This window comes from Corvus cornix, chromosome 12 (genome assembly GCF_000738735.6).
Source record: "Corvus cornix cornix isolate S_Up_H32 chromosome 12, ASM73873v5, whole genome shotgun sequence".
NCBI classification, from domain to species: domain Eukaryota; kingdom Metazoa; phylum Chordata; class Aves; order Passeriformes; family Corvidae; genus Corvus; species Corvus cornix.
In genome coordinates this window covers 11,791,147-11,816,172 of record NC_046342.1, presented here as the reverse complement: position 1 = coordinate 11,816,172, position 25,026 = coordinate 11,791,147, and the positions used below count along the sequence as shown (strand labels likewise).

The window sequence follows — 25,026 nt, the reverse complement described above, 5'->3', positions numbered from 1 at the left end:
GGAGTAGTGTAATTAGGTACTAGTCTTCAACCTCTCTGGAGGTTTGTATCTCCTGAACTCACTGAAGTCCCTCAAATTAATTGTACATCACATCTCTTCCTGGTTATTCTCTGCTGCCTGGTCAGGTGACTGGAAATGGAAAACAAATGAGTTGAGGAAAAATAATGAAAATTTGTGGTTGAGATTTCCTGTACTCTAAAGTCAGGATTCTCAAAGCTTGATTATGGTTTCCCCAGCAGCTACAAATTGCAATACTGAGGGAATATATTTGAGGAGCAGAGCTGGCAATGTAGTAATGCAAAATGGGAATGTATTTAAGGAACCAAATACATGCTGCTTGTGGAAAATAGAGCTTTGATTTTAATATGTGTTTTTATATGTAAAATTTTGTTACAGCATTGTTTTAATTCTTCTGTATTTAATTTATTCTCTCTAAATGATTTGGTTAAATTTGGTTAAATTTACTACTAAATATGAGATGACCATAATTCAAGGTTGATTCGTGCTTTAGTGCTGAATCTTTCAGAGCTCAAATTCATATGGTTCAGTTACACAAGCAGAAGGTTTGTAGTTCAGATAACTATCAGATATGTGAATTTTCTAAAACAAATGAGAATCTTAAAAACAAAGAAAAGTTAGCTGTTCTGATTCTTTTTCAATAGCAGCTGTCAACACCTGAGCATTTCTACATTCAGAAGGTAATAAGCATATATTGAGAAGGCAATATAATGAGAGAATTAATTTTATTTCCCCCTTCAGATATAAAGTCCAAGCCACATCCCATCCAATAGAACCAGTTTAAAGGGATGAACTAGTTTCACAATTTCTTTTTCTTGAGATGGTATTGAAGGCTGTTAAATTGTGTGTATGTGAGAGATCTGTTTGCTGGTCTTATTTTCCTAAGTCCCGCTTAATGTCTGTGGTTCTGAAGCAATATGGATTTGTACAGAATATCACAGGTTGTACAGGATATCACAGTTTGATGGATTTGTACAGAATACCACAGGTTGTACAGGATATCACAGTTTGCGTTTCTAGCTACTATAGTCATAGTTAAGAGGTTTGTGTTTTTCCTGTTAATTAAATGGATAGGATGCTGTTCGTCAGCACTTCAGGCTGTTGATAAAAAACTTTGTCATAAATTCTGTTTTATCTCTGAGAAGATCTGTAGTGAAAGTTATGCAGCCAATTTTCAAATGTCAGAAGTCTCAGGGCCTGCACTGAGGACTAGGATGCAGTGTAATAACCCAACCTCCGAGGTTTTGGACCTGTCCTGTAAGAGCAGCCTTGGCTTTGGAAGTGCAAGAGTCACAATGGATCCAAACCAGGGACATGCACAGCAGAATCCTCTTTACTGGGCCGTTGGGTTGGTCTGTTCCTGGCTGTTTGATCACCTGTTTGATGTTGAGATGGAGCCTCTTACAATTTCTTAGGCACAGAAAAAATTGTTTTTCCTCCCATAGGAGACAGAGCTCAGATGAATTCAAAAGAACGATAAAGTTTGGAGGAAAAAAAAGAAGCTGCGCTTGCTTTCCTGGTCTGCAGTTTGGCAGGGCATTAAGATGTCCGTGGACATGAACAGCCAGGGCTCTGACAGCAATGAAGAGGATTATGACCCTAATTGCGAGGAGGAGGAAGAGGATGAGGATCCTGGGGATATTGAGGATTATTATGATGGGGTAGCTAACGACGTGGAGCAGCAGGGAGCAGATGCCTTTGATCCAGAGGAATATCAGTTCACCTGCTTGACTTACAAGGAGTCGGAGAGCACTCTGAATGAGCACATGGCCAGCTTGGCTGCCACGTTAAAGGTGAGGAAAGGTTTCTGCATTAACACAGGTGTAAGACAAGTCTGTGGTTGAACAGGCAAATGCTGACAATACAGTTTGTGATAAAAGCTGTGGCAACATTGCTGTTATGGGGGGTTGGAGGAGCATTATTGAAGGTCTCTTGTTCAAAACTGACTCAAAGGTTTACAATTGTTATGTACTGGTTCCGGGGCCTGAAAAATCTTCCCTACTGAATGTTGATTCTTTTTTTTTACAGAGCTGAGCTTCATAACCAAAATTCCTGAGTTATAGCTCTTTGCATTAATGCAGAGAGGATATATAGAAAAGAAACAAATCAAACCATAAATGGTGCAGTTTGGTACACCTGTGTTTGAGAAGATAACTGACAAATAGGAAAACATGCTAAAACTCTGTAATTCTAACAAAAACACTTTTCTTGGTTGGTTCTGAGAGAATAATCATGGACTTTCAAAGACAGATCAGCTGTCCTGCCAGGTATTAACCCTACTGTTGCAGTGACAGCAATTCAAGTACAGTGAACTTGCTAGCTGTTGGAACAGGTGTGACTTAATTCATTTCACAGAAAAGTCATACTCAGAGTCAGCTCCGTGGTATTATGCTCAATAAGACTTCTGTGAAGTTTTCTTTCTCTTTTTGTAACCGATTACTGTAGTATCTCAAAAGAGGAGGCAGGCCAGACGAAAGCAGAGTTTTTCTAAACTCTAGATGTGGATGCTGGGTTGAAATTGCTGCTGCGTCAACTTTTGTAACAAATCGGTGTTCTAGTCTTCCAGTGGTTGCTCTTCTCTGGAACAGCCCCTGAAGGCAGGACAGGTGGTGACTGCAGCATGTAAAAAACCCACGTTGGGTAGATTTTGATACCAATTCTTTCAGTCTGAATCCAATCTAATTTTTAAAATGAGAGGGATCTCTTGATCTTTATTTGCACATCAATGTCCTGTAGAAACAGTAAAGCCATAAAGCCTGAGGACTATGGATCATAAGCAACAGGCTTTGAAGGGCACCCATAATTTGATGATTTTGCCATCTGTTGTGCTTGTTCCCAGGATTTACCACCTCAGAAAAGGAAGTTTTTCTTGCTCTTAAACTTGTCTCTGTAATTACTTCAAAATGTGCATTCTGAGCTCTGAATGCCTGCAGTTCCCTACAGATTGTCAGAAACAGGAGACAACAGAAAAGTACAAATGAGAATAGTTGGTCAGCACTTCTGATCCAGCTGCCAGTTGCTCTAGGTTCTTAGCAATTAAGATTTAGAACAGCTTTTCTGTGCCTTATTGTCTGCCTTCAAATGGAACACCCTCCAAAAAGGTGACCCCTGCCATATTGTTCTCTTGAACTAAATTACAGAAAGCAATACTTTCAGTCCTTAAAATCAGGCTTCCAGAGTTAAAATAAAATTTTCAGAAGGTCTGAAGGTCTTATTGAGCATATATTATAGTTGCCAGACTATACCAACCTGCTAGCTCAAATCTCATCCCAAATTGGACCCAAGGAGAGAAAATTTGGATTTCTTTTATATCAAGAATATGCCTGCATATTTACTTTTAACATTAAGTGCTACGCACTTTGGTTTGTGCATGAAAAGATGAAATTGAATATGAGTAGCAATTTGAAAAGCTGTGATCTTGTAAGCCACACACTCAGGCTTTAGCCCTTGAAGTGCCACATTAACTCTCTTTTCTCCAGCAGCAGTAGTCCAACAGTTGCACTTTTCTTGGATATCTGTTGTGTATCTGCAGCATTTGCTTTTTGTTTCCTGGCATACTTGCTTACAATTCTTCAACAACCCTGTCTTCCTTCCCCTCTCTTCCCCACCAAGGAAACTTGTGATTTTGTTAGTTTTCTAAGACAAAATGTAATAGAAAGAATTAATATTGAATTAGAAAGCATAGAGAAGAAGGAAATGGAATGGAGCATGCTAAAATATTTATCGTCATTATTTTCCATGGACTTAATGGATACGAGTAAACAGGGATAGACTTTTAAAAGAATTTTATTAACTTCTTTTCTATTAATTTGCTTGAGCTCTAAAAACTGCTTTTTCTTTTTAAAACTACCTTTCACAATGTTTTGGGTTTCCTTGGATAGTGATGGTGGTTCTTTTTGAGCATCTAATTAATTTTGATTTCATCTCCTTTGCCTTATGATAAATACTGATTACGTGGTGCTTTTTCAGCATTAGCTCGTACTTAAGGCAGAGTGGTTGCCCCAGCAGGGAAAGCTGAAGGTAAATTAAAGACTGTCTTCAGGAGGTACAGTGTTGAAGCCAATGGATGACTTGGTATCTGAGTGATTTACTATCACAAGAAATTAATAGATTAATATAGTTCCCTAAAGCAAATTAAAAATAAATGCAATAAATGGGCTCAAAGCTGTGTTGGAATGTTCTGCCACTGTCTGTTGTCATTAGGTGATTCACTTTCTGAAGGTTAAACTTGGGGACACACACACATGTATTGAGTGGGTTTTTTCTCTGTGACATACTGTCTACACACTTTAAAGACCAGAAAGGGAATTTCAGAGCTTTACATCTTCGTATTTGCAATCTGTGCTGTTAGTGGCTAATAACAGTTTAAATAGATAGTATTTCATTTGTTCTGCTCACTAACTGTTTTTCAAGCTGTTTTGCTCAGCTATTTCAGACTGATTGTTAAATTCCTATTTTATTTTAAAGTGTTGTGGTAAAGGATGGTCTCTGGAAACCTTCTTGGCTGTTTGCATTCCCCGTGGGTTACAGCTGACCTTGTTCTCCTTCTTGCTGGAGGCACTGAACTGAGCAAACCTTGCGTTGCCTGGTTAGCTTCAGGTTAGGTGTGAACACCCTGCACATGGTTAAAAGTTTGCATGCAACATTGAAAGAGAAACTCTTCAACAAAGTGCTTGTGATTTGTCTATCCCAATTAGAGACAACACTCAGTTAAAATCGAAGGTCTGATAAAAGCATAAGACCCTGCGTGTGGGTAGATGTATGTCCTTGTATCTCTTACTGTCATAGGAAACTTTTGCCTCAAATTCTTCTGACTTGCTTTTTGTCAGGCAGGGAAATCTGAATAGAAAATCACTGCAAACAAGGCAGCAGTAGACTAAACCAGCTGTGCTGTGTCACAGGCCTGCAACTGCATTAGTGGTTTTTCCAGAACCGTACAGAAGCTAGAGAGTTGTAATAAGTGTTACTCTGAAAGTTTCTCCTTAATTTTGGTTTTAGTAAGAACTGTGAGTTCATTGGTTTTCAAGGAAAAGAAGAGGAAATCTTTGCTCTTTGGTTAGTACTGTTAATATGAAGATCTGAGGAAGGTTCAGTTAATACCCTGACTAAATAGGACAGGCTATCTCTGGTGAAACATGTCAGAAGAAAATCTCGAATTAATACCCAAAACTGTGTTTTTCTGACCAAAAGGCCTGTGAATTGAAGTAGGTCACTTTTAATTCCTCAAAAGGTCACTTGACTACAGTCAACACTTGCGAAGAACAATGCTCTCAAAAGCAGAGTGGCCTGTATTGCCTACAGACCAGCAAATGAATTTACAACAGTTCTTTTTAAGAAATAGATATAATTATAACATACAGCATCTTTCAAAAATAATGAATTAAAACGGTATAGTAATAACTTTGCTTTTGAGATAACTCTGTGAGTTGTCATTGAGTGATTATGGGTCCTGGAGTGGCTTATCAGTACATGCAAACAGTGTGATACTCAGCAGTTGTACAAACAAAGCTGACCCTGTCACTGGCAAGCAATTACGTGTATGATGATGTCATATTGTTTTTGTTTGTGAATGATGCTTCCTGGCTCTGCTGAGGGTCTCCATACATGTCTGGAGTATCTGTAATGTTTCAAATAACTGGGAATAGTTTCTCTGTTTCAGTGATGAGGTGGAGTTTTCTAGTGTTACCTTTTTTTTTTTTTTTTTAAATTGGTGTTATAAACCACCTGATAAAACAGTTGCAATTAGAATTTATGAAAGAAAAACTACCATGACTTTGGGTCTTAGCTGATTGTCAGTCATGAGGAAGCTGTGATGTTTCTGCACATGCAAGCTAGCAAGGGAAAATAGTCATGTTGTTTTACAGGCAATTGGTACTGACGTCTTTCTATTAAAACCAAAGGAACTGTAAGACTGAAGAACTTATACTTCTCACTTTGCTAATTTGAGTAATCTGGTAATATTTATCAGAGAGCAAAAAGCTTACTTCCTATGCTTCCTGAAATTACAGCTTGTGATGTGGGTTTTTTTAGCCCTGTCCCTTGAAGAGTAAACCTTGGTAGATGCAAAAAGTATTTGATATCATTATATAATTCTGAATCTCTTAATGCATGTTATCACTACTGATCTTTCATAGATAAACCAGTTTTTCGTATGTTCTGGCTCACCATACTGATGTTGCATCTTTTCATGGAACCAGATTAGTAATTGCTCATGAAAACACAGCCCTCTGAGGCTGCTGCACACACTCCAGTAGCGCTGACACAGAGCAGTTAGTTTGTAGAGCTGCTTGGTGAGTGCTGGCAGTGCTCCTTTGCAAATACCATCTCCAGCAAACCCAGGGTCATGTGCATGGGGGCTGGCAGCCCATGTGAGCAGCCCTTCCTGAAGGAGCCTGTTCCCTGCAATCACAAAGTGTCTGTAAAGAGCCACATGTCAGGACCCTGGTGTATGTGTGCCCTGCTGTATCACTGTCCAAACCATGGCCCAGAGTGTGCTGTGGGGTGTTGCTTATCTGAACCAGCCTGCAGTGCTGCAGTGTCATCCTTTGAATGCCATAATGACTTCATGGAACTTTATGCAATCTAAAATGGCAGGATTAAAGCCTCGCTGTGCCTGAGTACCTCAGGTGCAGGAGAGGAATTAAACCCCCTTGAAATATTAAAATGCATGTACATAACAGTTTCAAAAATTTATGTTTCAAGTCCATGAGCACCAACATTGGTAAGTATCAGTAAGCAGTAAATATTTAGATATAATTTATTATAAATGGTAGAACCCAATAGGCAAATTTGACTTTTTCACAGAACCCCTGTGGTGCTGTTTGGCAGAGAGAACACACTGTTTTAAGTACCCTTAAACCACTAGATTAGTCAGGACATGCAGGTTTATATCTGTACTGTGTTCTGTGTTTTTTAGCACCAAGCCAACATTATGTGGGACATCCAGTCCAAAGCTGTACCCCTTAGGAGCACTCACATTTGAGACACACCTTTATCCTTTACCCGCTTTTTCTTCCCAAACAGAAAAATCCTGGAAGTTCTGCTATGTGTAAGTTGGGTTTTTGCCTACAGATTCACAATTCAGTAGTATCAAGAGGGCATGAGTATGACTGTAACGTCAGTGTAACTGTCTTCAGTGTGTTTTGGTTTGGCTCATAAAAGTCTTTTTGTATTTTAAAAATGCATTAAGTTTTTGTAGACTTTTGGTCAGCAGAATAAGAGAGCTGGCTGGAGAGCCCAGACCATGCAACCTTGTGACACCTTCCCAGAGTCATTTGAGGAAAGAAAACAATTTTGTTACTTACTGCCCAGGACTGCTGAAATTCTCAACTTGACTGGAAAAATGAGCCACAAATGTGGAGGGTGATTATAGCCCACACATTTCTTTGTGATTCACACCTTAAGTGTATCTTACAGCCAGTATGACTGCAGTGAGCAAAAAAATCTGTTCGCAGCTGTTGATGAGCGTGATCTTGGTGGGAGGTAGAGGCAAGACACAAGTCATTAAAAATGCCAAAACAATCTCTCGGTAACTGTTTCATGTTGCAAGCTTACAGCTGGACATCATGATCACAGGACCAGCATGAAGCAGCTGAACACTTTGCCCAATTTGTGCTGTGCCTATTAAGGATGGTGCAGCAGAAACAAGCTGTGTTGTGCACTGTGAAACACTGTTTTGTAAAGCAGATGTTCCTCTTCTTCATCTTTGTATAACAAAAGAAAAATGCCCTTAGAGCTGCGGTTGTTGAATGAAGGACTCTGTTATTTGGGATTTAGCAGGGATTACTCATTGCAAAGTTACCTAAGCCCTGCTCCACTGTGGCTGTGTGCCCACACCAGTGCTCCCAGTTTGGGTTGGCTGCCCAGTGTTCTGAGCTACTGGTCACGATTGTGTGGATTCAGGTTATTACACTTCTTCCCTGTGCACCTTCTGAATCATCCTCTCTCTCAACCAGAAGGAATTGTCCACTCTTCCTGTGTTTTGCTGGGAAAGCACCTCGGCAGGGGCTGTGCAGTGGGGTGTGTTGCTGGGTGTTGGCAGCATTCAGGGAGCGCAGTGCAGCGCGTGCTGGGCACTGGTGCTCTGACACTGTGTTACTTTGGAAGGAATAACTGCAGGGAGGACAGCTGGGGAGTCTCATGTCAATCTTATATCCGTGTGCTGTCTTACAGCTTTCTTGCTGCATTTCTTTCGCTCTAAATCTTTCAAAGAAGGGATCTCATAGCTGTTTTGTAATGATGCCTTCTGGCATACCAGCTTGCTGAAATGTTTCTGTTCTTTTAATATTTATTTCTGAATTTCCTCAGGAAGAATAGCCTAACAGCTTGAGAAATACGTATGTTGAGATTTCCTAGCTGAGTCCTACTGATCCTGTTTGTTGGCAGCTGCAGCTGAAATTGTTGCTGTCCTGTGTAGGATAGTGGGTGGATTAAAGCAATGTGTAAATGTGAAGATCCAGAATTTAACCCCAGATCCCCTTTCTTCAGTGTGTGGCCAACTAGGTTATGCACTGACAACTTCACAACCGTGGTGTAACACCAACAGTGTTTGTCATTCCCAAACTGCACTCTGCCTCCTAAATATGCTTCTAATCTTGCAGATTGACACCTGCATGCCAGAAGGTGAGTGACGGGGTACAGATTAAAACCATGTGATGAAGCAGAGCTCATGGAGTGCTGTTTGACAAAACCTTTCTATGGTATTGAGAGTGCAGCTACAGTCTCTTAAATGGCATTTCTTTACCTGCTGCAGCCTGCAGTCTAATCAGGAGAGGGCCTGAAATGTCAGACAAATCATAATCAATCCTCTGTGTGAAACTTAAAGGTGGAGGGCTTTTTCTCATTTTTTAAAAAATTTTTTCTGAACACAAGAAAAAAGAAATGCAGTATATATGATTTTGTTGTAAGATTGTCTGTTTTTCCTGTTAGGTGAAATTAATTCGAGTTCAGTTTTGAAAACAACCTTCTTATGCTCAGAAACCTGTAAGAGATACAAAAGATTTTGTTACAAGACTTTGAACACTTGGGGTGTTTATGGCAGGTGATGTGAATCATATCTCAAGCCCCTGCAACCTCCTGAGTTTTCTGCTAGGATTACATATTGGAAGTCTGCTTACAAGAGGTAGATCAAAGGAGAAAATATGGTCCAAAAAAACCCTTTTGGTTGCCCTTTCTTAATTCCTGATACTTCTGCAGTTTTCTGAGAAACCCTCCAGTTAAAACAGGGCAGTCACATAATTTCTCCTGTGGGGCACGGAGGGAGTCAAATCTACTTTCCACAAGAAAAACAAGTACAAAATGAATTTTTTTCCATTTGTGGGGTCACTTTCCTTACCTCAGCATCCTGAAGTAAAGCATGTCTGAAGGGATTTTTTCTTCAGTGAAATTACTCAATACAAATTATGGTTTCTTTCTAAGGTGCTACTCTACCGCCAGCTCAGCTCAGTCTCTATTTTGCCATAGTTTCTCACCAACAGAAACAATTGCAGAGGCTTTTGCTCTGTGTGCCTTTCCTGTTTTAAAGAATTTTAGTGTGTTTTTAGAGGTTTGGATGTAACACACTAGTATCTTTTGAAGTTCATCCTTTCATTGCAGAACTAACAAAAACTATTTGTGGATTAAAACAAATGCTTCTCAAGATTAATCCTATTTGTTTCAATCTATTTGTATAAAAAGCTTTGATTAGGGAAAATAAAAGAAATGGAAGCTACATTTCTTTGTGCCACATTTGTGTTCTTCTTGGGCAGACATTTCAGTGTAACCCTGATCTAGCAGGAATTGTCAGCTTGGTGCAAAGCCATGGGATGTCAGCTCCAGCCAGATCCTATAATCTACAACTCATTCTGAATTGAATCTCTTTGAGAATCACATGATGATCATTGTTTTAAATTCCTGATACCATATCTCTGCAGAAATGAGGATTGAAATACACCTCCAAAAAATAGGCCTTCCCTTTGAGAAAAGTGAAATGAACTCATGAGATATGCATGCAATATAAATATGCATGAGCAATTTCTGTAGAATATAAGCTCTACAAAAGATGGAGGTTTTTTAGCTTTTAGGAGACATTTCTGTCTGAATTACCAACTGTCAAGGCAGCATGGTTGAAAAGATTTTCTGCTGTAAAGAGATGAAACATCAGCTCTCCAAACACCTTGGCTTATCTAAGGAAGCAAGTTAAGACAATTGTTTTAGAGCCCTCTGAACACAGCAAGGTACCTGCAGAGATTCTTTGCAAATTCTTTTGATATTTTCTTGTCCTAAAGGGTGCCAGACTCTCTTTCACACTTCAGAAGTGTGAGAATTTTGCTTATCTTGGAGAGTAAAGAACCTAGGAGATAAATGGAGATGGAAGTAATAAGGAAAAAAATATTGGGCACTCTTCCAGAAAATGGATAGATTTGTGTTTGATGCAATGGCATTACTTTGTTCCACTTTCAGAATCTAATTTTGTTCAGCACTATGTAAAATCTTCAGACTGTTTTTACAGCTCCTGTAGAATCTTTTCCTTATGCAGAGCAGTTTCCTCTTGGCACCCTTGCTCTGTGCATAGGCACTGCGCCCCTTTTCCAGTGCACTGATCAACATTTGGTGCCCATTCCTGGCAATCAGCAGCCCTCCATAAGTCAGATTTAAACTGGTGAAGGTTTGGAAGAGGCTTTGGAGGTGATAAAATTCCTGTTTTAAAATAAAGCTGGAAATGGCAGATTGGATGAGATTCTGTCTGTTCAGCTTTGCTGCCACATCATGAAGAAAGAAGTCTGGTCTTCAGTCAAAAATTTTCCAGGTTCATATTTTGACTGAGCTGATCTTTGATATTAAAGTTTCAAGCTGGTGATGGAGAAATGAGAATGAGGAAAAGAAAAAAAAATTAGCATGACTATTGCTTTCAGCTTCTAAACTTTAATAAATTTAATCCCAGATAGAGGAGTTCTGGAGAAGTCAGGCTATGTAGGCTGTTGGCATAATCGATGGGTTGCAGGCAAATACTGAAATAGTGCAACATATAGAATATGCATTCCCCTCTGCACTGGGTTCTGTAGAAGAATTTCACTGAAAGGAGCTGCTGCCAGCAAGACACCAAGTGGGCTGTGTTACTGCCTTTTTTGGTTCTTAGCATTCTGAAATGAGAATAGGAAAGTTTAAACAAAGCAGACAATTTATCAGAGGCATAGTTTTTTTTTTAATGTGTTTTGTGTCTGAGTCAAAGCATTACTGTTCCTGAGATCTTGTGGCACCCAGTGACTGATAGGGGACTGAATCAGTGCTCTTTCTGAAGTGTTTTGTAAGTTTGAACTACTTCACTTTGTGAAACTTCTGACTGTCCAGGAAATGCTTTATTGGACAGTGTGCCAGCCGTATCAGCTTCTGTACTCTCCTTCTTCAGTACTGTAAGATAATGAATTATGTATGCATGGACCAAACTTCTGATTGCAATGGTATTTTTCTGTGCTCAGCATGCTTTTGCTCCTGCTTACAAAGAAATACTTCAACTATTCTGGGGTGTTATTGTGGAAGAACTGGCTGACTTGGTACAATCATTCAGTCATTGTGAGTCTACAGTCATTGAGGAGAGGCTGGGGAGCACTGCTAATCAATAGAAGCAAGCTTTTGTTAAACATTTGTTTTTCTTCTCATGCTTGTTTTCTGGAATCTCCTCAGTAGTGTTGGCCCCTGATGGTATTTACATTTGTCTTCTGAATTCCCAGCCTTGCTGTTGGTGAGCAGGACATAGCATGTGGTGAGACTCCACTCAGCAGGCACAGCCCCAGCATCATCAGTTGTTTGCTCCTCTTTCTTACAGTTTGAATGTTACCTATCTTTAATCTGTAAGAACTGGTAGTTCTGTGCCAAGGAGGCTGTGCGTATGTTGCTGAAACTGTCTGACTTCTGTTTTGCAAGATCACATGCACTCTGATCAGGTAGTATCAAAACTTTTTCTGCTTCAGGGCTTTTATGAAAGTGGTCTCATGTCATGAATCAGGCTTTATGAATTGAAAATGTTATAATTTTGTGTACTTTTATGATGGAAGTACTAAAATTAGCACTACAGCTGATCCAGTCAGTGCTTGTAGTTGGAGTTAAATAGGAATAGTCACAGAGGCTTTGTTATTCTTCTAGATCTGTTAGTCTGGTATCCTTCTGGAGCATTAATTCCACATCTTGCCTGACATATAATTTGGTTCAAAAGCATTTGATTGTGTTAGGATAGTTTGTTAGATTTCAGAAATGTCTGCTGGTATTTGTCTTTCTCTTTCCGTACATCTTCAGTCTTGAATGTACTTGATTCCTCCTCAGGGAACGAGTAACTCCATGGAATTGTGAAGCTGCAACAAATGCTATACCTCAGGCTCTGAAAATCCAACTGAAAAATACACATTTTCCTATGTTACAAATCAGCTTCCCATTTAAGTCCAGTAGTTTGTTTTCTTCTGTCAGGATGGTAGTTTTTCCTTACTGCTACTGAGAAATAGTTTCATTACTGTTAAAGAATGATTCATTAGCATGTGGTTTGCATTTGTAGCAAGCCAGTCTTGTAGAGACCACATTCCTGATGGTTGTTTGTTTTACAGACTCAAATGCAGATGTTTTCCTTGTACAAACAAGTCAGAGGTGTCTGTCTGGGTCTGCCAGGCTGGGGGCTTAAGATAACAACCCGTCCCAGGCTGGCAGTGGCACTTCATCCATGCAGACTGTGTGTGTTGGCAGTAGCAGCCCTGTGTGCCATTCTCCATCTAATCACAGGCTTCTGTGCCGGGAGGGAGGGCAATGCTGCCTGGCAGCCTTTGTTTTCAGAGGGTCATATCACATCCGTGGTAAAGTTGAGGAAGGTGACATGCCAGATCTTACACAGCATGAGCTGATGCTTTGGTTCTCCTAGAAAAAGGGTTGTTTGTACCTTGAAAATTGCTCTTTTATTGCTGGGATTTCTTAGTGGCCAGCAAAGTGGGCACATCAGAATGTAGAGATGGGTAAGAGTCAATTAAACACCACATCTGCTTCGTGTCCTGGTTTAATTTGCTGACCCAACCGTCCAGCACTGGAAAATGCCAGTATCATGTGGCAGCAATAGGTCAGTTGTGTTGTGAAGCTGCACCTTTTCAGCAGGGTTGACTTAGAAGAGTAACGAATATTCTGCTCCTAGGTGTGCAGAGCCCAACTGTTTTTGTAGGAGTGACCATTGCTTGGTTTTCCTTCCAGGATTGTGTTGGTGTGCTGTGTGTATTACATCAGATACTGTGATTCACCTGTAGCATGATTAAAGAAGGCCTGTGACATTTCAGCCAATGATTGGGACTGACAGCTTCTCTAGGAGAAAAAAAAAAGCAGCTCTTCTGCAGCTAGAACAGAAGGAGTTGTCTTCTGTGAGCAGAGTAGGGAGGTGCCTTGGTGATAGCTCATCTTGGAGTGGAGGAGGCAGAGCCCTTTAGTGTCAGAGGGAGTTTGAATGCAGAATGTGCAGACACCAAACTTGCCCAAGTGCTTCCTAGCACAAATGGCAGTGAGGAGACAGGCGTTGTCAGCCCTCTGAATTCCCCTGGAAAAGGTCTGTTGTTTGGAGGACACCTGCTTTGTTTGAGCTCTAGGACCTGAAGGGGTTGAGAAGCAAGGTGAAGGTCCATCAGCAGATGTCTGTCGTCTTGGTGGGTACGAGTCTTTTTGTGCAACCAGAGAAGTCTGTTTTCTTCTGAAATAAACTAATACGTAAAATGAAGGGGAACTTGTTTGCTTGTACCCTTGTAGCGTGACTTTTAAATGTCATGCTACAGTACTCTGATGGTGCTCAGGCTAGCACGGATTGTGCTAGTGTTTGCCAAGAGTCCATGTAATGCAAGCTCTACATGGAAACAGGTCCTGTCACGGTAGTTTTCTATTTTTCTCTCCACTCCAGTATGTAACTTCCTTCTCTACAGTGAAGGGCTGGCAAAATGTTTTGTGTTTTCCCCATACCCTTTGCTGTATGGGGAAAGCCTATTGCTGCTTCTCCACCTCAGTAAGTGGTATCTGTCTGCCCTGGGGTTCCAACTTAGTGCATTTAGTGAAGACCATGGTCCCAGTCTAGTCTGGCCTTCCAGAGTGGTGATGACAGTCAGGACTGCATGTGGGGCTCCATGAGCAGTTAAGCTAATCCAGTGCATTTTTGATTCCTTCCTCTCTGTGCTATTGTAACGAAGTACATGAGTTAGTTTTTGGTACATCCATACTTCATTCCAACTTTTATATTGCAGATGTACTGGCTGTGAGCATCATGTCTAGTAATTTAATGTGAATTGGTTATCACTGGGATATTGTGTTTATACAACTTTTATGTGAAAATCATACTCCTAAGCAGAGGTGTGGCTTCAAAATGTGAGAGGTTTGACTTTTCTTTTATTTTCCACCTAGGTATCACATGCTGTTGCAAAGCTAGTATTAGTTAGTTTCCACTGGCAAATCTCAGAGATTTTGGAAAGGTAAGTGTAAATAGTCTTATCTCTTCTGTGCTTAGTGCTTTCCCCCCTGGTTTTGTAGAAATGCTCAGGGTGCTCCATAGGTGTATTTTTTGGCAAGTGTCTTTGGACCTGGAAGCAGGACATGCAATCCATTTTAGGGAGCAGGGGAAAACTACTGATTTATTGAGGCTGCACTGCCTGTAAGAAATTTTTAAACAGGGAGAGGATAGTAGCAGTAAATGTCTTTCAATTAGGAATTATTGTTATGCTAGGAACCCTCTAGATAGATTTGTCTTAAATTTTGAGATAACAGATTGAGAGTGCTGCATCTATATTTATTTAATAGACATAAAGATAACATATGTTCTGCTTTGAACATAGGAGCCATAAATCATAAAGGAGAACTGACCCTATACTGATGTAGTCTTTAATGGTACGTTCATACTGAAGTTTTTGTTCCTTTTAACATTAAGTGATTTTTTTTCCCCAAACTGGCCAGCAGTTGGAGAGCAGGAGAAGATAGTGTGAGAGAACTGAGCACTGCAGCTCCCTTGTTTGGTCAGTTGTCACTGTAACAAAGCCCTCCAACTGATTTCAAAAAGAGGACTCGGACTCTGCCCAAACATATGCGGGAAGTGTATTGGGAGGCACTGCTGGCTGGCAGCCCCTCCACAAAACACTGGCTCAGAACTGAACATTGTCCGAAAATAGAGAGCATATCAGCTTGACTCATTCTGCCCAGACATTTTTGGCCCTGTAGCCAGCAACTTCATCCAGAGAACGTATGGAAAATGCATCCTGTGCATAGATGCGGTTGCCTCCTTGATTACCTTGTATCCTGTGAAAGTTTTTCAAGGGGGGTGAGATTCCTTCATAGCAGCTCAGTGTGATCCTGCAGGTTAACTGAGGAGACCTAAACAAGGGGAAATTTGAGGAAGGGTTTACTTCTAAAGCGATTAATTTGGAAATTGTTCTCCAGTTGATCTAGTCCTCAAACTTCTCTCTTGGTACAAAATGACATTATCAAAAGAAAGCTCACTAGTACAACTAAGAAGTGCTGGTGAGGAGGGAGGACTCACAGCAAGGCCACAACAGTGATGCTGCTGTTTCTGAATTCAGTGAGATATAAACATTCATCCACAAAGGAAATCACAAACAGCAAAATGTGTTTAATTCTATGGCTGCCAATAGACAGCTTCATATACCTAAAGGGTGATAATCTGTCACAGAGTAAATGCTTAACTAGACCATAATCTGGAGTTAAAGTGAGACTTAACCAGGACAGCTTGATTTTACAGAGGAATAGGAGACAGTCAGGAGCCTCACTGGTGTGTGTTATTGTGGACAGGGGCTTAGGACTGCTCTAGGAGTGTGGATAGAAAATCTTAGCTTAAAAATAGTTTTACAGGGGAGGGAGATAGTTGTAAAAAACTATTCCTCAAGATGTATAAGGGAAATGTTAATCCATTACCAGGAGAAATAGTATTTCTGGTTCTGAATAAACTCTCATACAAAGTTTTGTTGATGGGAGCTCAGCTCACTCTATGAAGGAGCGTCACACAGGAGACATTTCCACTTTCCATGTTGAAAACTACCCTACTATTTGCACAGAGCCAACTGTTTATTCAGGCAAGAAGGATCAATTTAACAATGCAAAATGCACTCAGAAATTGATTTAATCATTCTTCAATTGCCTTTTCAGGCACAAGTCTAATGCTGCCCAATTGCTAGTAGAAGCACGAGTTCAGCCCACCTCATCCAAACATGTAAGTATGCAAACTATCCCGTCTGTTCCCTTGGCAGACACCTCTGACCCCCGTCATGGGGGATTGCATTACTAATGGTGTACTCTGTCCAATGTTAACCCTTTGCAAACTCAGGTCTGACACCCTAATTCATTGCTGGGTTTACTTCTGAAATGAGAATGCATTCAAGAGGTCTCTAATATTTAAATAGCAGCTTTGTGTTGGCTTGCAGGTAGTGTTTGAGAATTACTTTCTTCAAGAAAATTAGGATCATTTTTTGGCGCACAATGGAAGGAGCAGAGTGCCTGGGCTTGGCTGCCTCTTGAGATTATGTTCTTGGTAAAAGACACTGAAAGGAAGTTCTGGCTGTACAGAGTGAACAGAGCTTGTCTGTGTCTGGAACAGATTTTTAAAATTTTTTTATCTTTTTTTTTACCTGAGGTGACTGTTTCCACTGCTCAACTCAGAGATGCTTAGGCTAAATCTCCCATGAGTTGTGTTGCTGCTGAGTCAGTTCAGTGCTGATATTTTAACCAAGAACTTGTGTTTTGTAGCCAGTTACACAGATCTTCAGATACTTTCCCCCCTGCCTTTAAATAGAAACTTCCTGTTGCATTTTTATAGATTTCATTCATGGTAGGTGTCTTGGTACAATGCAGAATTACCCTAGGAACACATTGCCACGTGTCAGACTTTGAGTGGTAAAATACTACATCTAGGAAGCACTCTAGATTGTGGTTGAGAGAATATCTCAGATTTGGCATCTGAGCTGTCTTGTAACTAGCAGATAAGGAAAAGCTAAGCTGACAGGAATGTAAGCTTCATGGGTTCAAATTACCTGCCTAAAGTCCAGAAGAAAAAAAATCTTTCTAATTTGACATGCCTGCAAATTAGTCCATGTATTTCAAGATTTATCTGAGTCTTGACCAGTATCAGCTGTCACTTAAGTATTCCCCCTGCAATGGGCCATTCCAACCTCTTTGGCAGGCAAGGTGAAGACCCACCAGCACATCATTTCAGTCAGGGTCCTGGGGTTTGGGCCAAACACTTTCACAACTTTAATTTACAGTTTAATATTTTGCTCCAAGGAGCTAGGAAGTGGTATAGGAATCTTTTTCACCCAATTCGGCAACCTGAAACAATGCTTGAGGCTAACTTCTATACATACTGCAAAACTGAGACAAAACATTACAAATATAAACATGACAAAACTACTGAGACAAAATGCCTGCAAATAATTGATGCAGTGAAGAACAGTGTAACTCTTCAGTCCTGTTGCCACTTCATTTTCTCATGGCCAATAATCTTCTCATGAAATACCTGTAAGAGGAGAGAGAAAAGAAAACCCAGTCCCACTTGGACTGGTTTTAAAAAGAAAGAGCTCTCCATCTGGTGTTAATTTTGTGTTCTCTCATGAGCGTCTGTGGCTACCCATACATTCCCTGAGCTTCGCCCTTTGGACAGCAGTCTGACTCTTCATTTGCAACAAACCCTACCTGTCTGCCATAGGTTACCAACTGCCCCCATGTAAGACTGGGTCCTGCCTGCATTCAACCCCCACGAGCAGCTCCAAGCTCTAAGCAATTGAGTTGCCTAAAGCTTCAGTGAGTCAGGTAGTCCTTTAATCAGGGGGTTTATTCTCTCTGGCTCAGCAAACAACAGCATGGGAGAAGACTGACAGGTTAAAAGACCCCTCTCATGTATTAATTGGAGGCAAGCAGCCTATTGCATACTCTCTCTGAGATTACCCAGTGTTGGAGTGGGGATAGAGATGGGTTCTCCCCTCTCCAAGGGGTCTAAACCTCCTGCCCAGTAGGCTGCCCTTTGGGCTGTCTGCCATGGTGCATTGTGAAGGACCACTCTGGGACCCCAAGGTCCTTGTGCTTCCTCCTCCAAAAGCTTTATGCTGTCTCCCCCCATCACTGAAATCCTCCAAACATACTGTTTCAGTTTCCTTTGCATGCCTGCTGTATTTTTCTTGCAGATGAGCCAGCTCAGTTGCAGAATAGGGCACTTGTTTTGTTGTTGCAGTGGGTGCTGCCTCCTCACACTCCCTGTCATGAACAGCATCAGTCTTTATAAGTGGGTAGAGTTTAGGAAGAGGTTGGGGGTCTGGCTTTGCTGTATCAAGCTCCTCCCAAGGACAGAGGCAGGTGAAATCTTCATCAGCAAGTTCCACCTCTTTAGTGAGGCTGGAAAGCCCCACCTCATTCTTCAAATCCTCCCCCTTCAAGCAGGCAATCTGCAAATGTAATCCTCTTTCTCTTACAAGGGATTCATTTAGTCAAATATGCAAGTTTTCTGTTAGTCTCTTTTCAGCATTTAACTCATTATGTGTTTTCTGCTGGGTATAGTGTTCTGCCTCCAAGGTCACCTGCAATATTTTAGCCAATTCAGTCACAGACCCATTCACCACACTATCTCATTGCTTAGCTCTGTGCTTATCTCTTTGAGGAGCTATTAAAGCAGCTCCTAAAAGTGTGCAGACTATGGATTTGCCCTTACCAATTTTTTTTCTTCTTTTTTGCCAAATACTTTATTTTTTCCACAAGAGCACCCAGAGAATGCCAATTTTCCTCAGCCCAGCTCTGTCCATTCAAAGCTGGATGAGCTTTATAATCTTTTAGCAAGTCTAGCTCAAGATCACACTTTCCCAGGTTACCACGATCTCTCTGCTGGAAAATTCGGCTTTGACTGAGTAACAGTTCTCCTTTGTCCAGCACTCTGTCTGTTATCCCAGTAGAAAGTAGCTCCTCACTGTCCTCAAGGACACCCTACTCACTGCACCTGAAATATTGTCACACCCTGAGCTTGCTCAATGACTGTTTGAAAGGGGCTTAGGTACTTTGATACCCCTGGGCAGAGTGCAGGAGAAGACAACAAACTTCTCAGGAGGTTGAATAGCAACCTTTTATTTACAAACTTTGGACCATAAGGGACTTGGCAAATATTAAAGCAACATCCAATTAAAGTAAGGCAAGGCACTGACTTAGCAAACTCTAATCCATCCAGATTTCACGAAAAGGAAGTTAGGAGAAGAAAGAAGAAAGAGAGAGACATCAATAGTCACCACCTTGGATCCAGTGCAATCTCAGCTGCTGTAAGGTCCGAGGCAGTGGGACTCATCAGGGCTGCACACCCTTGTCATGGCTTTTTATCTGTTCTGGTCCCTCCCCACAGGTGGGGCTTTCAGTGTTCCAGTGGCTTGGTCCACTTTGGGCCTGGACCAGAGGCTCTGGGCTCCGGTGGGTGGGATGTGGAGCGGTGATCACTCCACCTTTGCAGAACTTGTCCTGCCCCCACCCAAACACACACTTCAGTTGTTTTGAGCCATTAATAATTTCTCCAGTTTCCTACAAATGGTGATTTTATTTTAGGAAGAAAGGTATTATGGTTAAAACATTAATTTAAACTTGATTTGCTCGGCAATTCATTACAGTCTGTGTGCTAGAACAAGGTGCTGTGTGCTTCGGCTGGTAATGCAGAATGATTTTGGGGACCTGCACTCATAGTGAGTGTCTGTAGAGGGACTGGCCCCATAGGGAGAAGCTGTAGTGGTGAGCTCAGAGAGGCAGCTTGCAAGGGTTTGAGGTAGCACATGCGCTGTTCAGGTTGAGCAGCTAATCCAGGCAATCAGTGCAATCACAGACTCAGTGAATATTTTTCTGGTCCGTAAGTGAGGCCACTTAGAACAAAGTTGCATTACTTCCTCTTTCATGTGGCCGTGCCATAAATCCATGCGGCTGCGTGTCGTGGTGCTGCTGCTCCGCGTCTCTGGCATCCAGGGATCGGCATGGAAACCGAGGGCAGGCTCACACCAGCTTCTCCACAAGTAGCAAAGTGGATGAAAAGTGATTATATGACTTCCTCTGTGAAGGGAAAAACTGGAGCATAAACTCCAGCTGACAGCTTTGTAGAGCCTTGGTTTTGATGATGCTGGGCTAGACCTAGTTCTGCAGGTCCCAAGGGTGAGTGGAGATGTGTCGAAGGCTGGATCAGCTCTGTACTACATAGGGAGAAACCAGACTACTCTCAGTGGTTTGGTGAAGTAATAGCAGTTATGCCTGATTTGAAACTAACCCTCTTAATCCTTTCCAGCTGACAGGACGATGCCTGTTTTGACAAATGTAGCATAGGCAGAAGATAAGAGATGGGAGGTGATAGTTTGTGAATTCGCTTCCCTCTCTGTATAAACGCTCTACAATTGCATCTTCCATTACCCAAAATTACTGTCTGGTAAAAGGGCATTGCTAAATCTGCTTGCAGTGACAGCTGCTCTCCAGAGCCTGTGGAGATAGTCTGGCCTAGCTAACTAAGAATATTAGTAAATCCAGGGAAGGACTAACACAATGATGTATTTCAAACAAGGAAAGAGTAAGAATGAGAAAAGTAAAGGTGAGTTTTGGGCAGCACTAGAGGAGAGGCAGAAACTCTTCAGTGACAGTCAACTTGTTGTGCTCTGTGAGATTAGAGGTTCTTGAGAAGGACTGACTCTTTGGGGGCAGTGCAGCACCTTAGCACACCAGCTGCTTATGGACCTGTTGGGGCCTGGAGCTCCCTGGAGACCATTGTCACAATGAGGGTGATGAATGGATCTATGGATGAGCTGGAAATGCTCTGGGAGATCTGGGCTGCTTTCACTGTACTGCTGGTTTGTCTCTCTCCCAGGCAATGGTACATTCCTCCCACCACTGCGCAGTGTGCATGCAGTTTGTCCGGAAGGAGAACTTGCTCTCTCTGGCTTGTCAGCACCAGTTCTGTCGCAGCTGCTGGGAGCAGCACTGTACAGTGCTCGTCAAGGATGGTGTTGGAGTTGGTGAGTTCAAGGTGGATGCGGTGCTGAGTCTGTGTTTGCCTCACTGGCCATTCTGATGAGTCAAGACCATGACTGTAACAAGTTAGAAACTGCAAATCTGTTGAATTGAATTTGCATCTGTGATGATGTACTGTTGCAATGCCCCTGGAGTGCTTGTGGATGCAAACATCTGTTCCCTTTGTGTTGGGGAGAAGCCAGTAGTTGCCAGAGTTGCTTTGGGCTTTTCCTAGCCTGTCTTTCATGCTGGCATGGCAGTAACATGTAATATTCTAATTTGAGTATCTGACCTTGTGAATACTGGTTGAAGCACTCACTGGTCCTGGATATACATGTGCCCTGTCATCTTTTGGTGAAGACAGTTGGGCTTCAGCTTTTCAGCAGCCCTGATTTGTTTCACAGTTGTATCCCTCTTGCCACAACAACAGATGGTACCGAGGAAAACGTGCTGAATACCCTCTGTGCATTCACCCCTTAGTATAAGCTGCACTGTGCTAAGATGTTGCTTTCTCTTCTCAGGGGTGTCCTGCATGGCTCAGGACTGTCTACTCCGGACACCAGAAGACTTTGTGTTTTCATTGCTGCCTAGTGAAGAGCTGAAAGACAAATACAGGCGCTACCTCTTCAGGGACTATGTGGAGGTAGTAGATTTTTTTCAGTTTTAAAACACCCTGGGTCAAGTCACAAATGACTTGCAGAAATTTTGTTTGAAGTGTCTTGCATTTTTGATTAGAACTGCAGTAACTGCAGCAAAATTGTCCTCAATAGGCATGATGTGGCTGCTTCTGTAGGACAGCCTCACTGACAAAATGCTCTAGCAGGTTGCCAAAGTAAATTCTGCTGTAAGGTCATCCACTAACTCCTTGGCTGGTGCTTCAGAATTCTCATTGGTGCAGCTGAGAATTTCAAAACTTCAATCTGATTATTCGAGTCCTTCTTGTTCTTACATAAATATTTTTAGGTTCAGAAAAATAGGTCCCTCAGCTTAGGGTAGCCCAACTGAATTGGCTTGCTCAAGTACATTTTGTATGAGCTTTTTTGAAATTAAAGCAGCAGTTGTTAAAGTTAAATATGCAAGAGTATTCTGGTAACTGGGAACAGACAGGGAACACTCAAAAAGCAGCAAAGCAGTGTGAAAGCATGGTGTCACCTCTTCTCGATAAGAGACCCTTTGGGAAGGAATGGCCACCACAGGAGAGCAGCTGAATAGCTTCTGGGACATAAGGAGAAGATGGAGAAAGAGCTCAAATGGAGTAAAATAGTTTGTTTAGTGTCTTTGTGGGGTTTTGTTTGTTGTGCTGACTTAGTCTGTAGACATCCATTTGAATTCCCTGTTCTAGAAAAGCTGTGAGTAAATAAGAAATCTCTTCCATATTAGGAAATGCAGGATCTGCTCTGGTAGCCAAGACCTGGTGACACTTTCCACTCTTTTTTAATACTAAATAACTGCCTTGTATGTTTTTGAGTATAGGAGTGGTTAAAGTTGAACAGATAATGCTCTTCTGTACCCACTGCTGATCTTACTCCCTTGGTGTGTCCACAGAGCCATTACCAGCTGCAGCTGTGTCCTGGTGCAGATTGCCCTATGGTCATACAGGTACAAGAGCCAAAAGCCCGGCGAGTGCAGTGCAATCGTTGCAATGAGGTCTTCTGGTAAGAAACAGAGAAGGTTACAGATCACAGGGAAAGTGTGTGCTGTTCTCAAAGTCACTCCCTTTGCTTGCCAACAGTTTCAGTGTGTAGAAGTATCTGAAATGCTTTGCTAGAGTTGTTTGTAACTTGAGTTAGCCTGAGTAATTGGACACTTGTGATCTGACTTCTGCATGTGGTCAGATGTCCCCTTGCTCCCTAAACTCCTGGGAACTTGGGTGTTCTGACAATCAGGGAATGCAGAGCTTGAGTAATCAAGGGGTTACAGATCTACCATTCTCACATTTTGGCTAGGTTAAAAATTTTCCTACAGACACAGTGATTGGTACAGATTCTGGTAGTAAACATGGAGTCCTCCTTGCTATCTGCTGGTATTGAGTTTTCAAGTTTATTAAAAACATTTGACTCCCAGTTTAAAGACCCAGCTTTCTGGTATCTCCATGCAAATCGCCCTTACTGAGCTAGGGCTGTCAAGTCGTGCTAATTGAGGTGCCTGATATCTGCCACTGGAGTCAGGCTACTTTTAAGTGACTGGTCTGCCCCAGAACTCTGCGGTCACGTTAGAGGAGACATAGGTGGGCTCTAGGAAGGGACATGTCAGCCCTCCGACACATGGTTTGTCAGACCTGGGTTCACTTTCATTCTGACTCTGGCTTTTACACAAGAGAGGGGGAATTGTAGTTCAGTCTTGGTCTTCGCGCTCTAGTAATACACAAGAGCATTTGCATCCCTTACTGGGCCCCCCAGATTTTGATCAGAAAAACCTCAATCCTTGAGTCATTTCCTTGGAAATTGATATGTCTTTTTCTTTTTTTCTCCCCCCTATTAAGCTTTAAGTGTCGGCAGATGTACCATGCGCCCACAGACTGCGCTACCATTCGGAAATGGCTCACCAAGTGTGCAGATGACTCTGAAACAGCCAACTACATTAGTGCTCACACTAAAGATGTAAGGACAGGCACCTGCATGTTATTTCTTGTTCTCTAGCCCTGCCTGAAAAGCAGAATGTAATTCTCTACACATGTAGCATTGTGTTCTTCTTTGTCACAGACTTCAAATTCTCACAGCTCCCTAGGGACTGTCAAGAAACTTCTGTCAGGAGCTATTGTCATATGTGAACGAATTATGTCCCTATGGCAGTGATAAAACTCAATTGAATGCCTTGGGAATGCTTTGTGTGGGAAGCTCAGCTGCCCTCCTGCAGTAAGGACCTGGTGGTCCTTGTTCCAGACCTGGTGTGAATGTCTTTGACAGCCAGGTGCACTGTCCTCCCACAGGCAAAAGAATTGTGGCTACTTTGAAATGATCAGTGGAGATGTATTTAAAATGGAAGGAGAGGGTGTTGTAAGTGCGAAGTCAGTACCAAATAAGGCACCAGTGGTGTTTAAGCCTGAACAACTTTGTGCAGTACTGTGAACTGAAGGGTGAGGGAGAAAGTCTTGATTTGGCAAGGACTGCAAAACGGGGTAGTTGAAGTCTGTAAATTAGACATTGGAGTACTTATAGTAGATTTAGACCCAAGACAAAGTATTACATATTGTGCATGCAAGCCTACCTATAGAATTATTGTATAAATATACTATCTTTATCCTCTAAATTAACAGTCTGAGATTGGAACTTTTAATATCTTTTGGGCATTTTGTGGCCCGACTTCAAAACAGTTCTTAGCTACATTTGTGCTACCATGGCCAGTGGGAATTGTGACAGTGCTGATTAGCTGCAAGCTTCAGTTGTGTTAGGAAAGGGGGTACTTGGATGGACCAGAGATTTCAAGTTCCCTTCCTTCTCTGGAGAAGGTGTCAGCATATGATGGTATTGTTTCTGCTATGCTTGTTTGTAGAAATAAGATTCTGTTTTATTGAGCATTGTCCTGGCATACATTTTGCCTGGCATGAAAATTTATACAAAGTAGCAAAACTCACTTCCTCCTTTGTATCTGTGCAACCCAAAAAATGTATCTGGACACTCCAGGGTATCTGTGGAGTTGGGGTGTGTGCAGCTCTCCTGTGGTTAGGCAGAGTCTCTGCAGGTAGCTGAGATGTCATTTGTTAGTGGCTGCTGAAGGCAGAATACAGTGACAATTATCTGTAATCAAAGTAGCTGTGATACACCGTCATACGTGAACTGATTGTGTCCCTGTGCCTGAGTAACTGCAAAGTGGTAACTCATCAAGACCTTGAGTTTTACAAGGAGTAACAACAAATTTGTTTTCTTCAGCAAACAGTCCAGTGCTGCAGTGCAACTTCCTGACTTTGCCTTTACCTTATTTTAAATGGAGCTCTCAGGAGATGGTGGGAAGCAGGGTATAAATGCTAATATTCTCATATGAGATGTGTCTCATACATGAATGCATATTTTAAAGAAAAAA

The 25,026-nt window shown here is 41.7% G+C and overlaps 1 protein-coding gene across 4 annotated transcripts in view; it reads left to right on the top strand.

Moving 5' to 3' along the window:
• The window catches only part of ARIH2 (ariadne RBR E3 ubiquitin protein ligase 2), a 36,252-nt gene that overhangs the window by 2,455 nt on the left and 8,771 nt on the right, over positions 1 to 25,026 (top strand). For 3 of the 4 annotated variants that reach the window (XM_039558810.1, XM_039558811.1, XM_010390155.4), the window contains 7 exons: positions 1,464 to 1,811; positions 14,404 to 14,471; positions 16,153 to 16,216; positions 20,864 to 21,011; positions 21,528 to 21,649; positions 22,552 to 22,661; positions 23,489 to 23,606. In XM_039558810.1, coding sequence (XP_039414744.1) covers positions 1,563 to 1,811; positions 14,404 to 14,471; positions 16,153 to 16,216; positions 20,864 to 21,011; positions 21,528 to 21,649; positions 22,552 to 22,661; positions 23,489 to 23,606 — 879 coding nt within the window. In that variant the 5' untranslated portion in view covers positions 1,464 to 1,562. The remainder of the gene's footprint in view (positions 1 to 1,463; positions 1,812 to 14,403; positions 14,472 to 16,152; positions 16,217 to 20,863; positions 21,012 to 21,527; positions 21,650 to 22,551; positions 22,662 to 23,488; positions 23,607 to 25,026) is intronic. The other variant, XM_039558812.1, reaches the window with a different exon arrangement.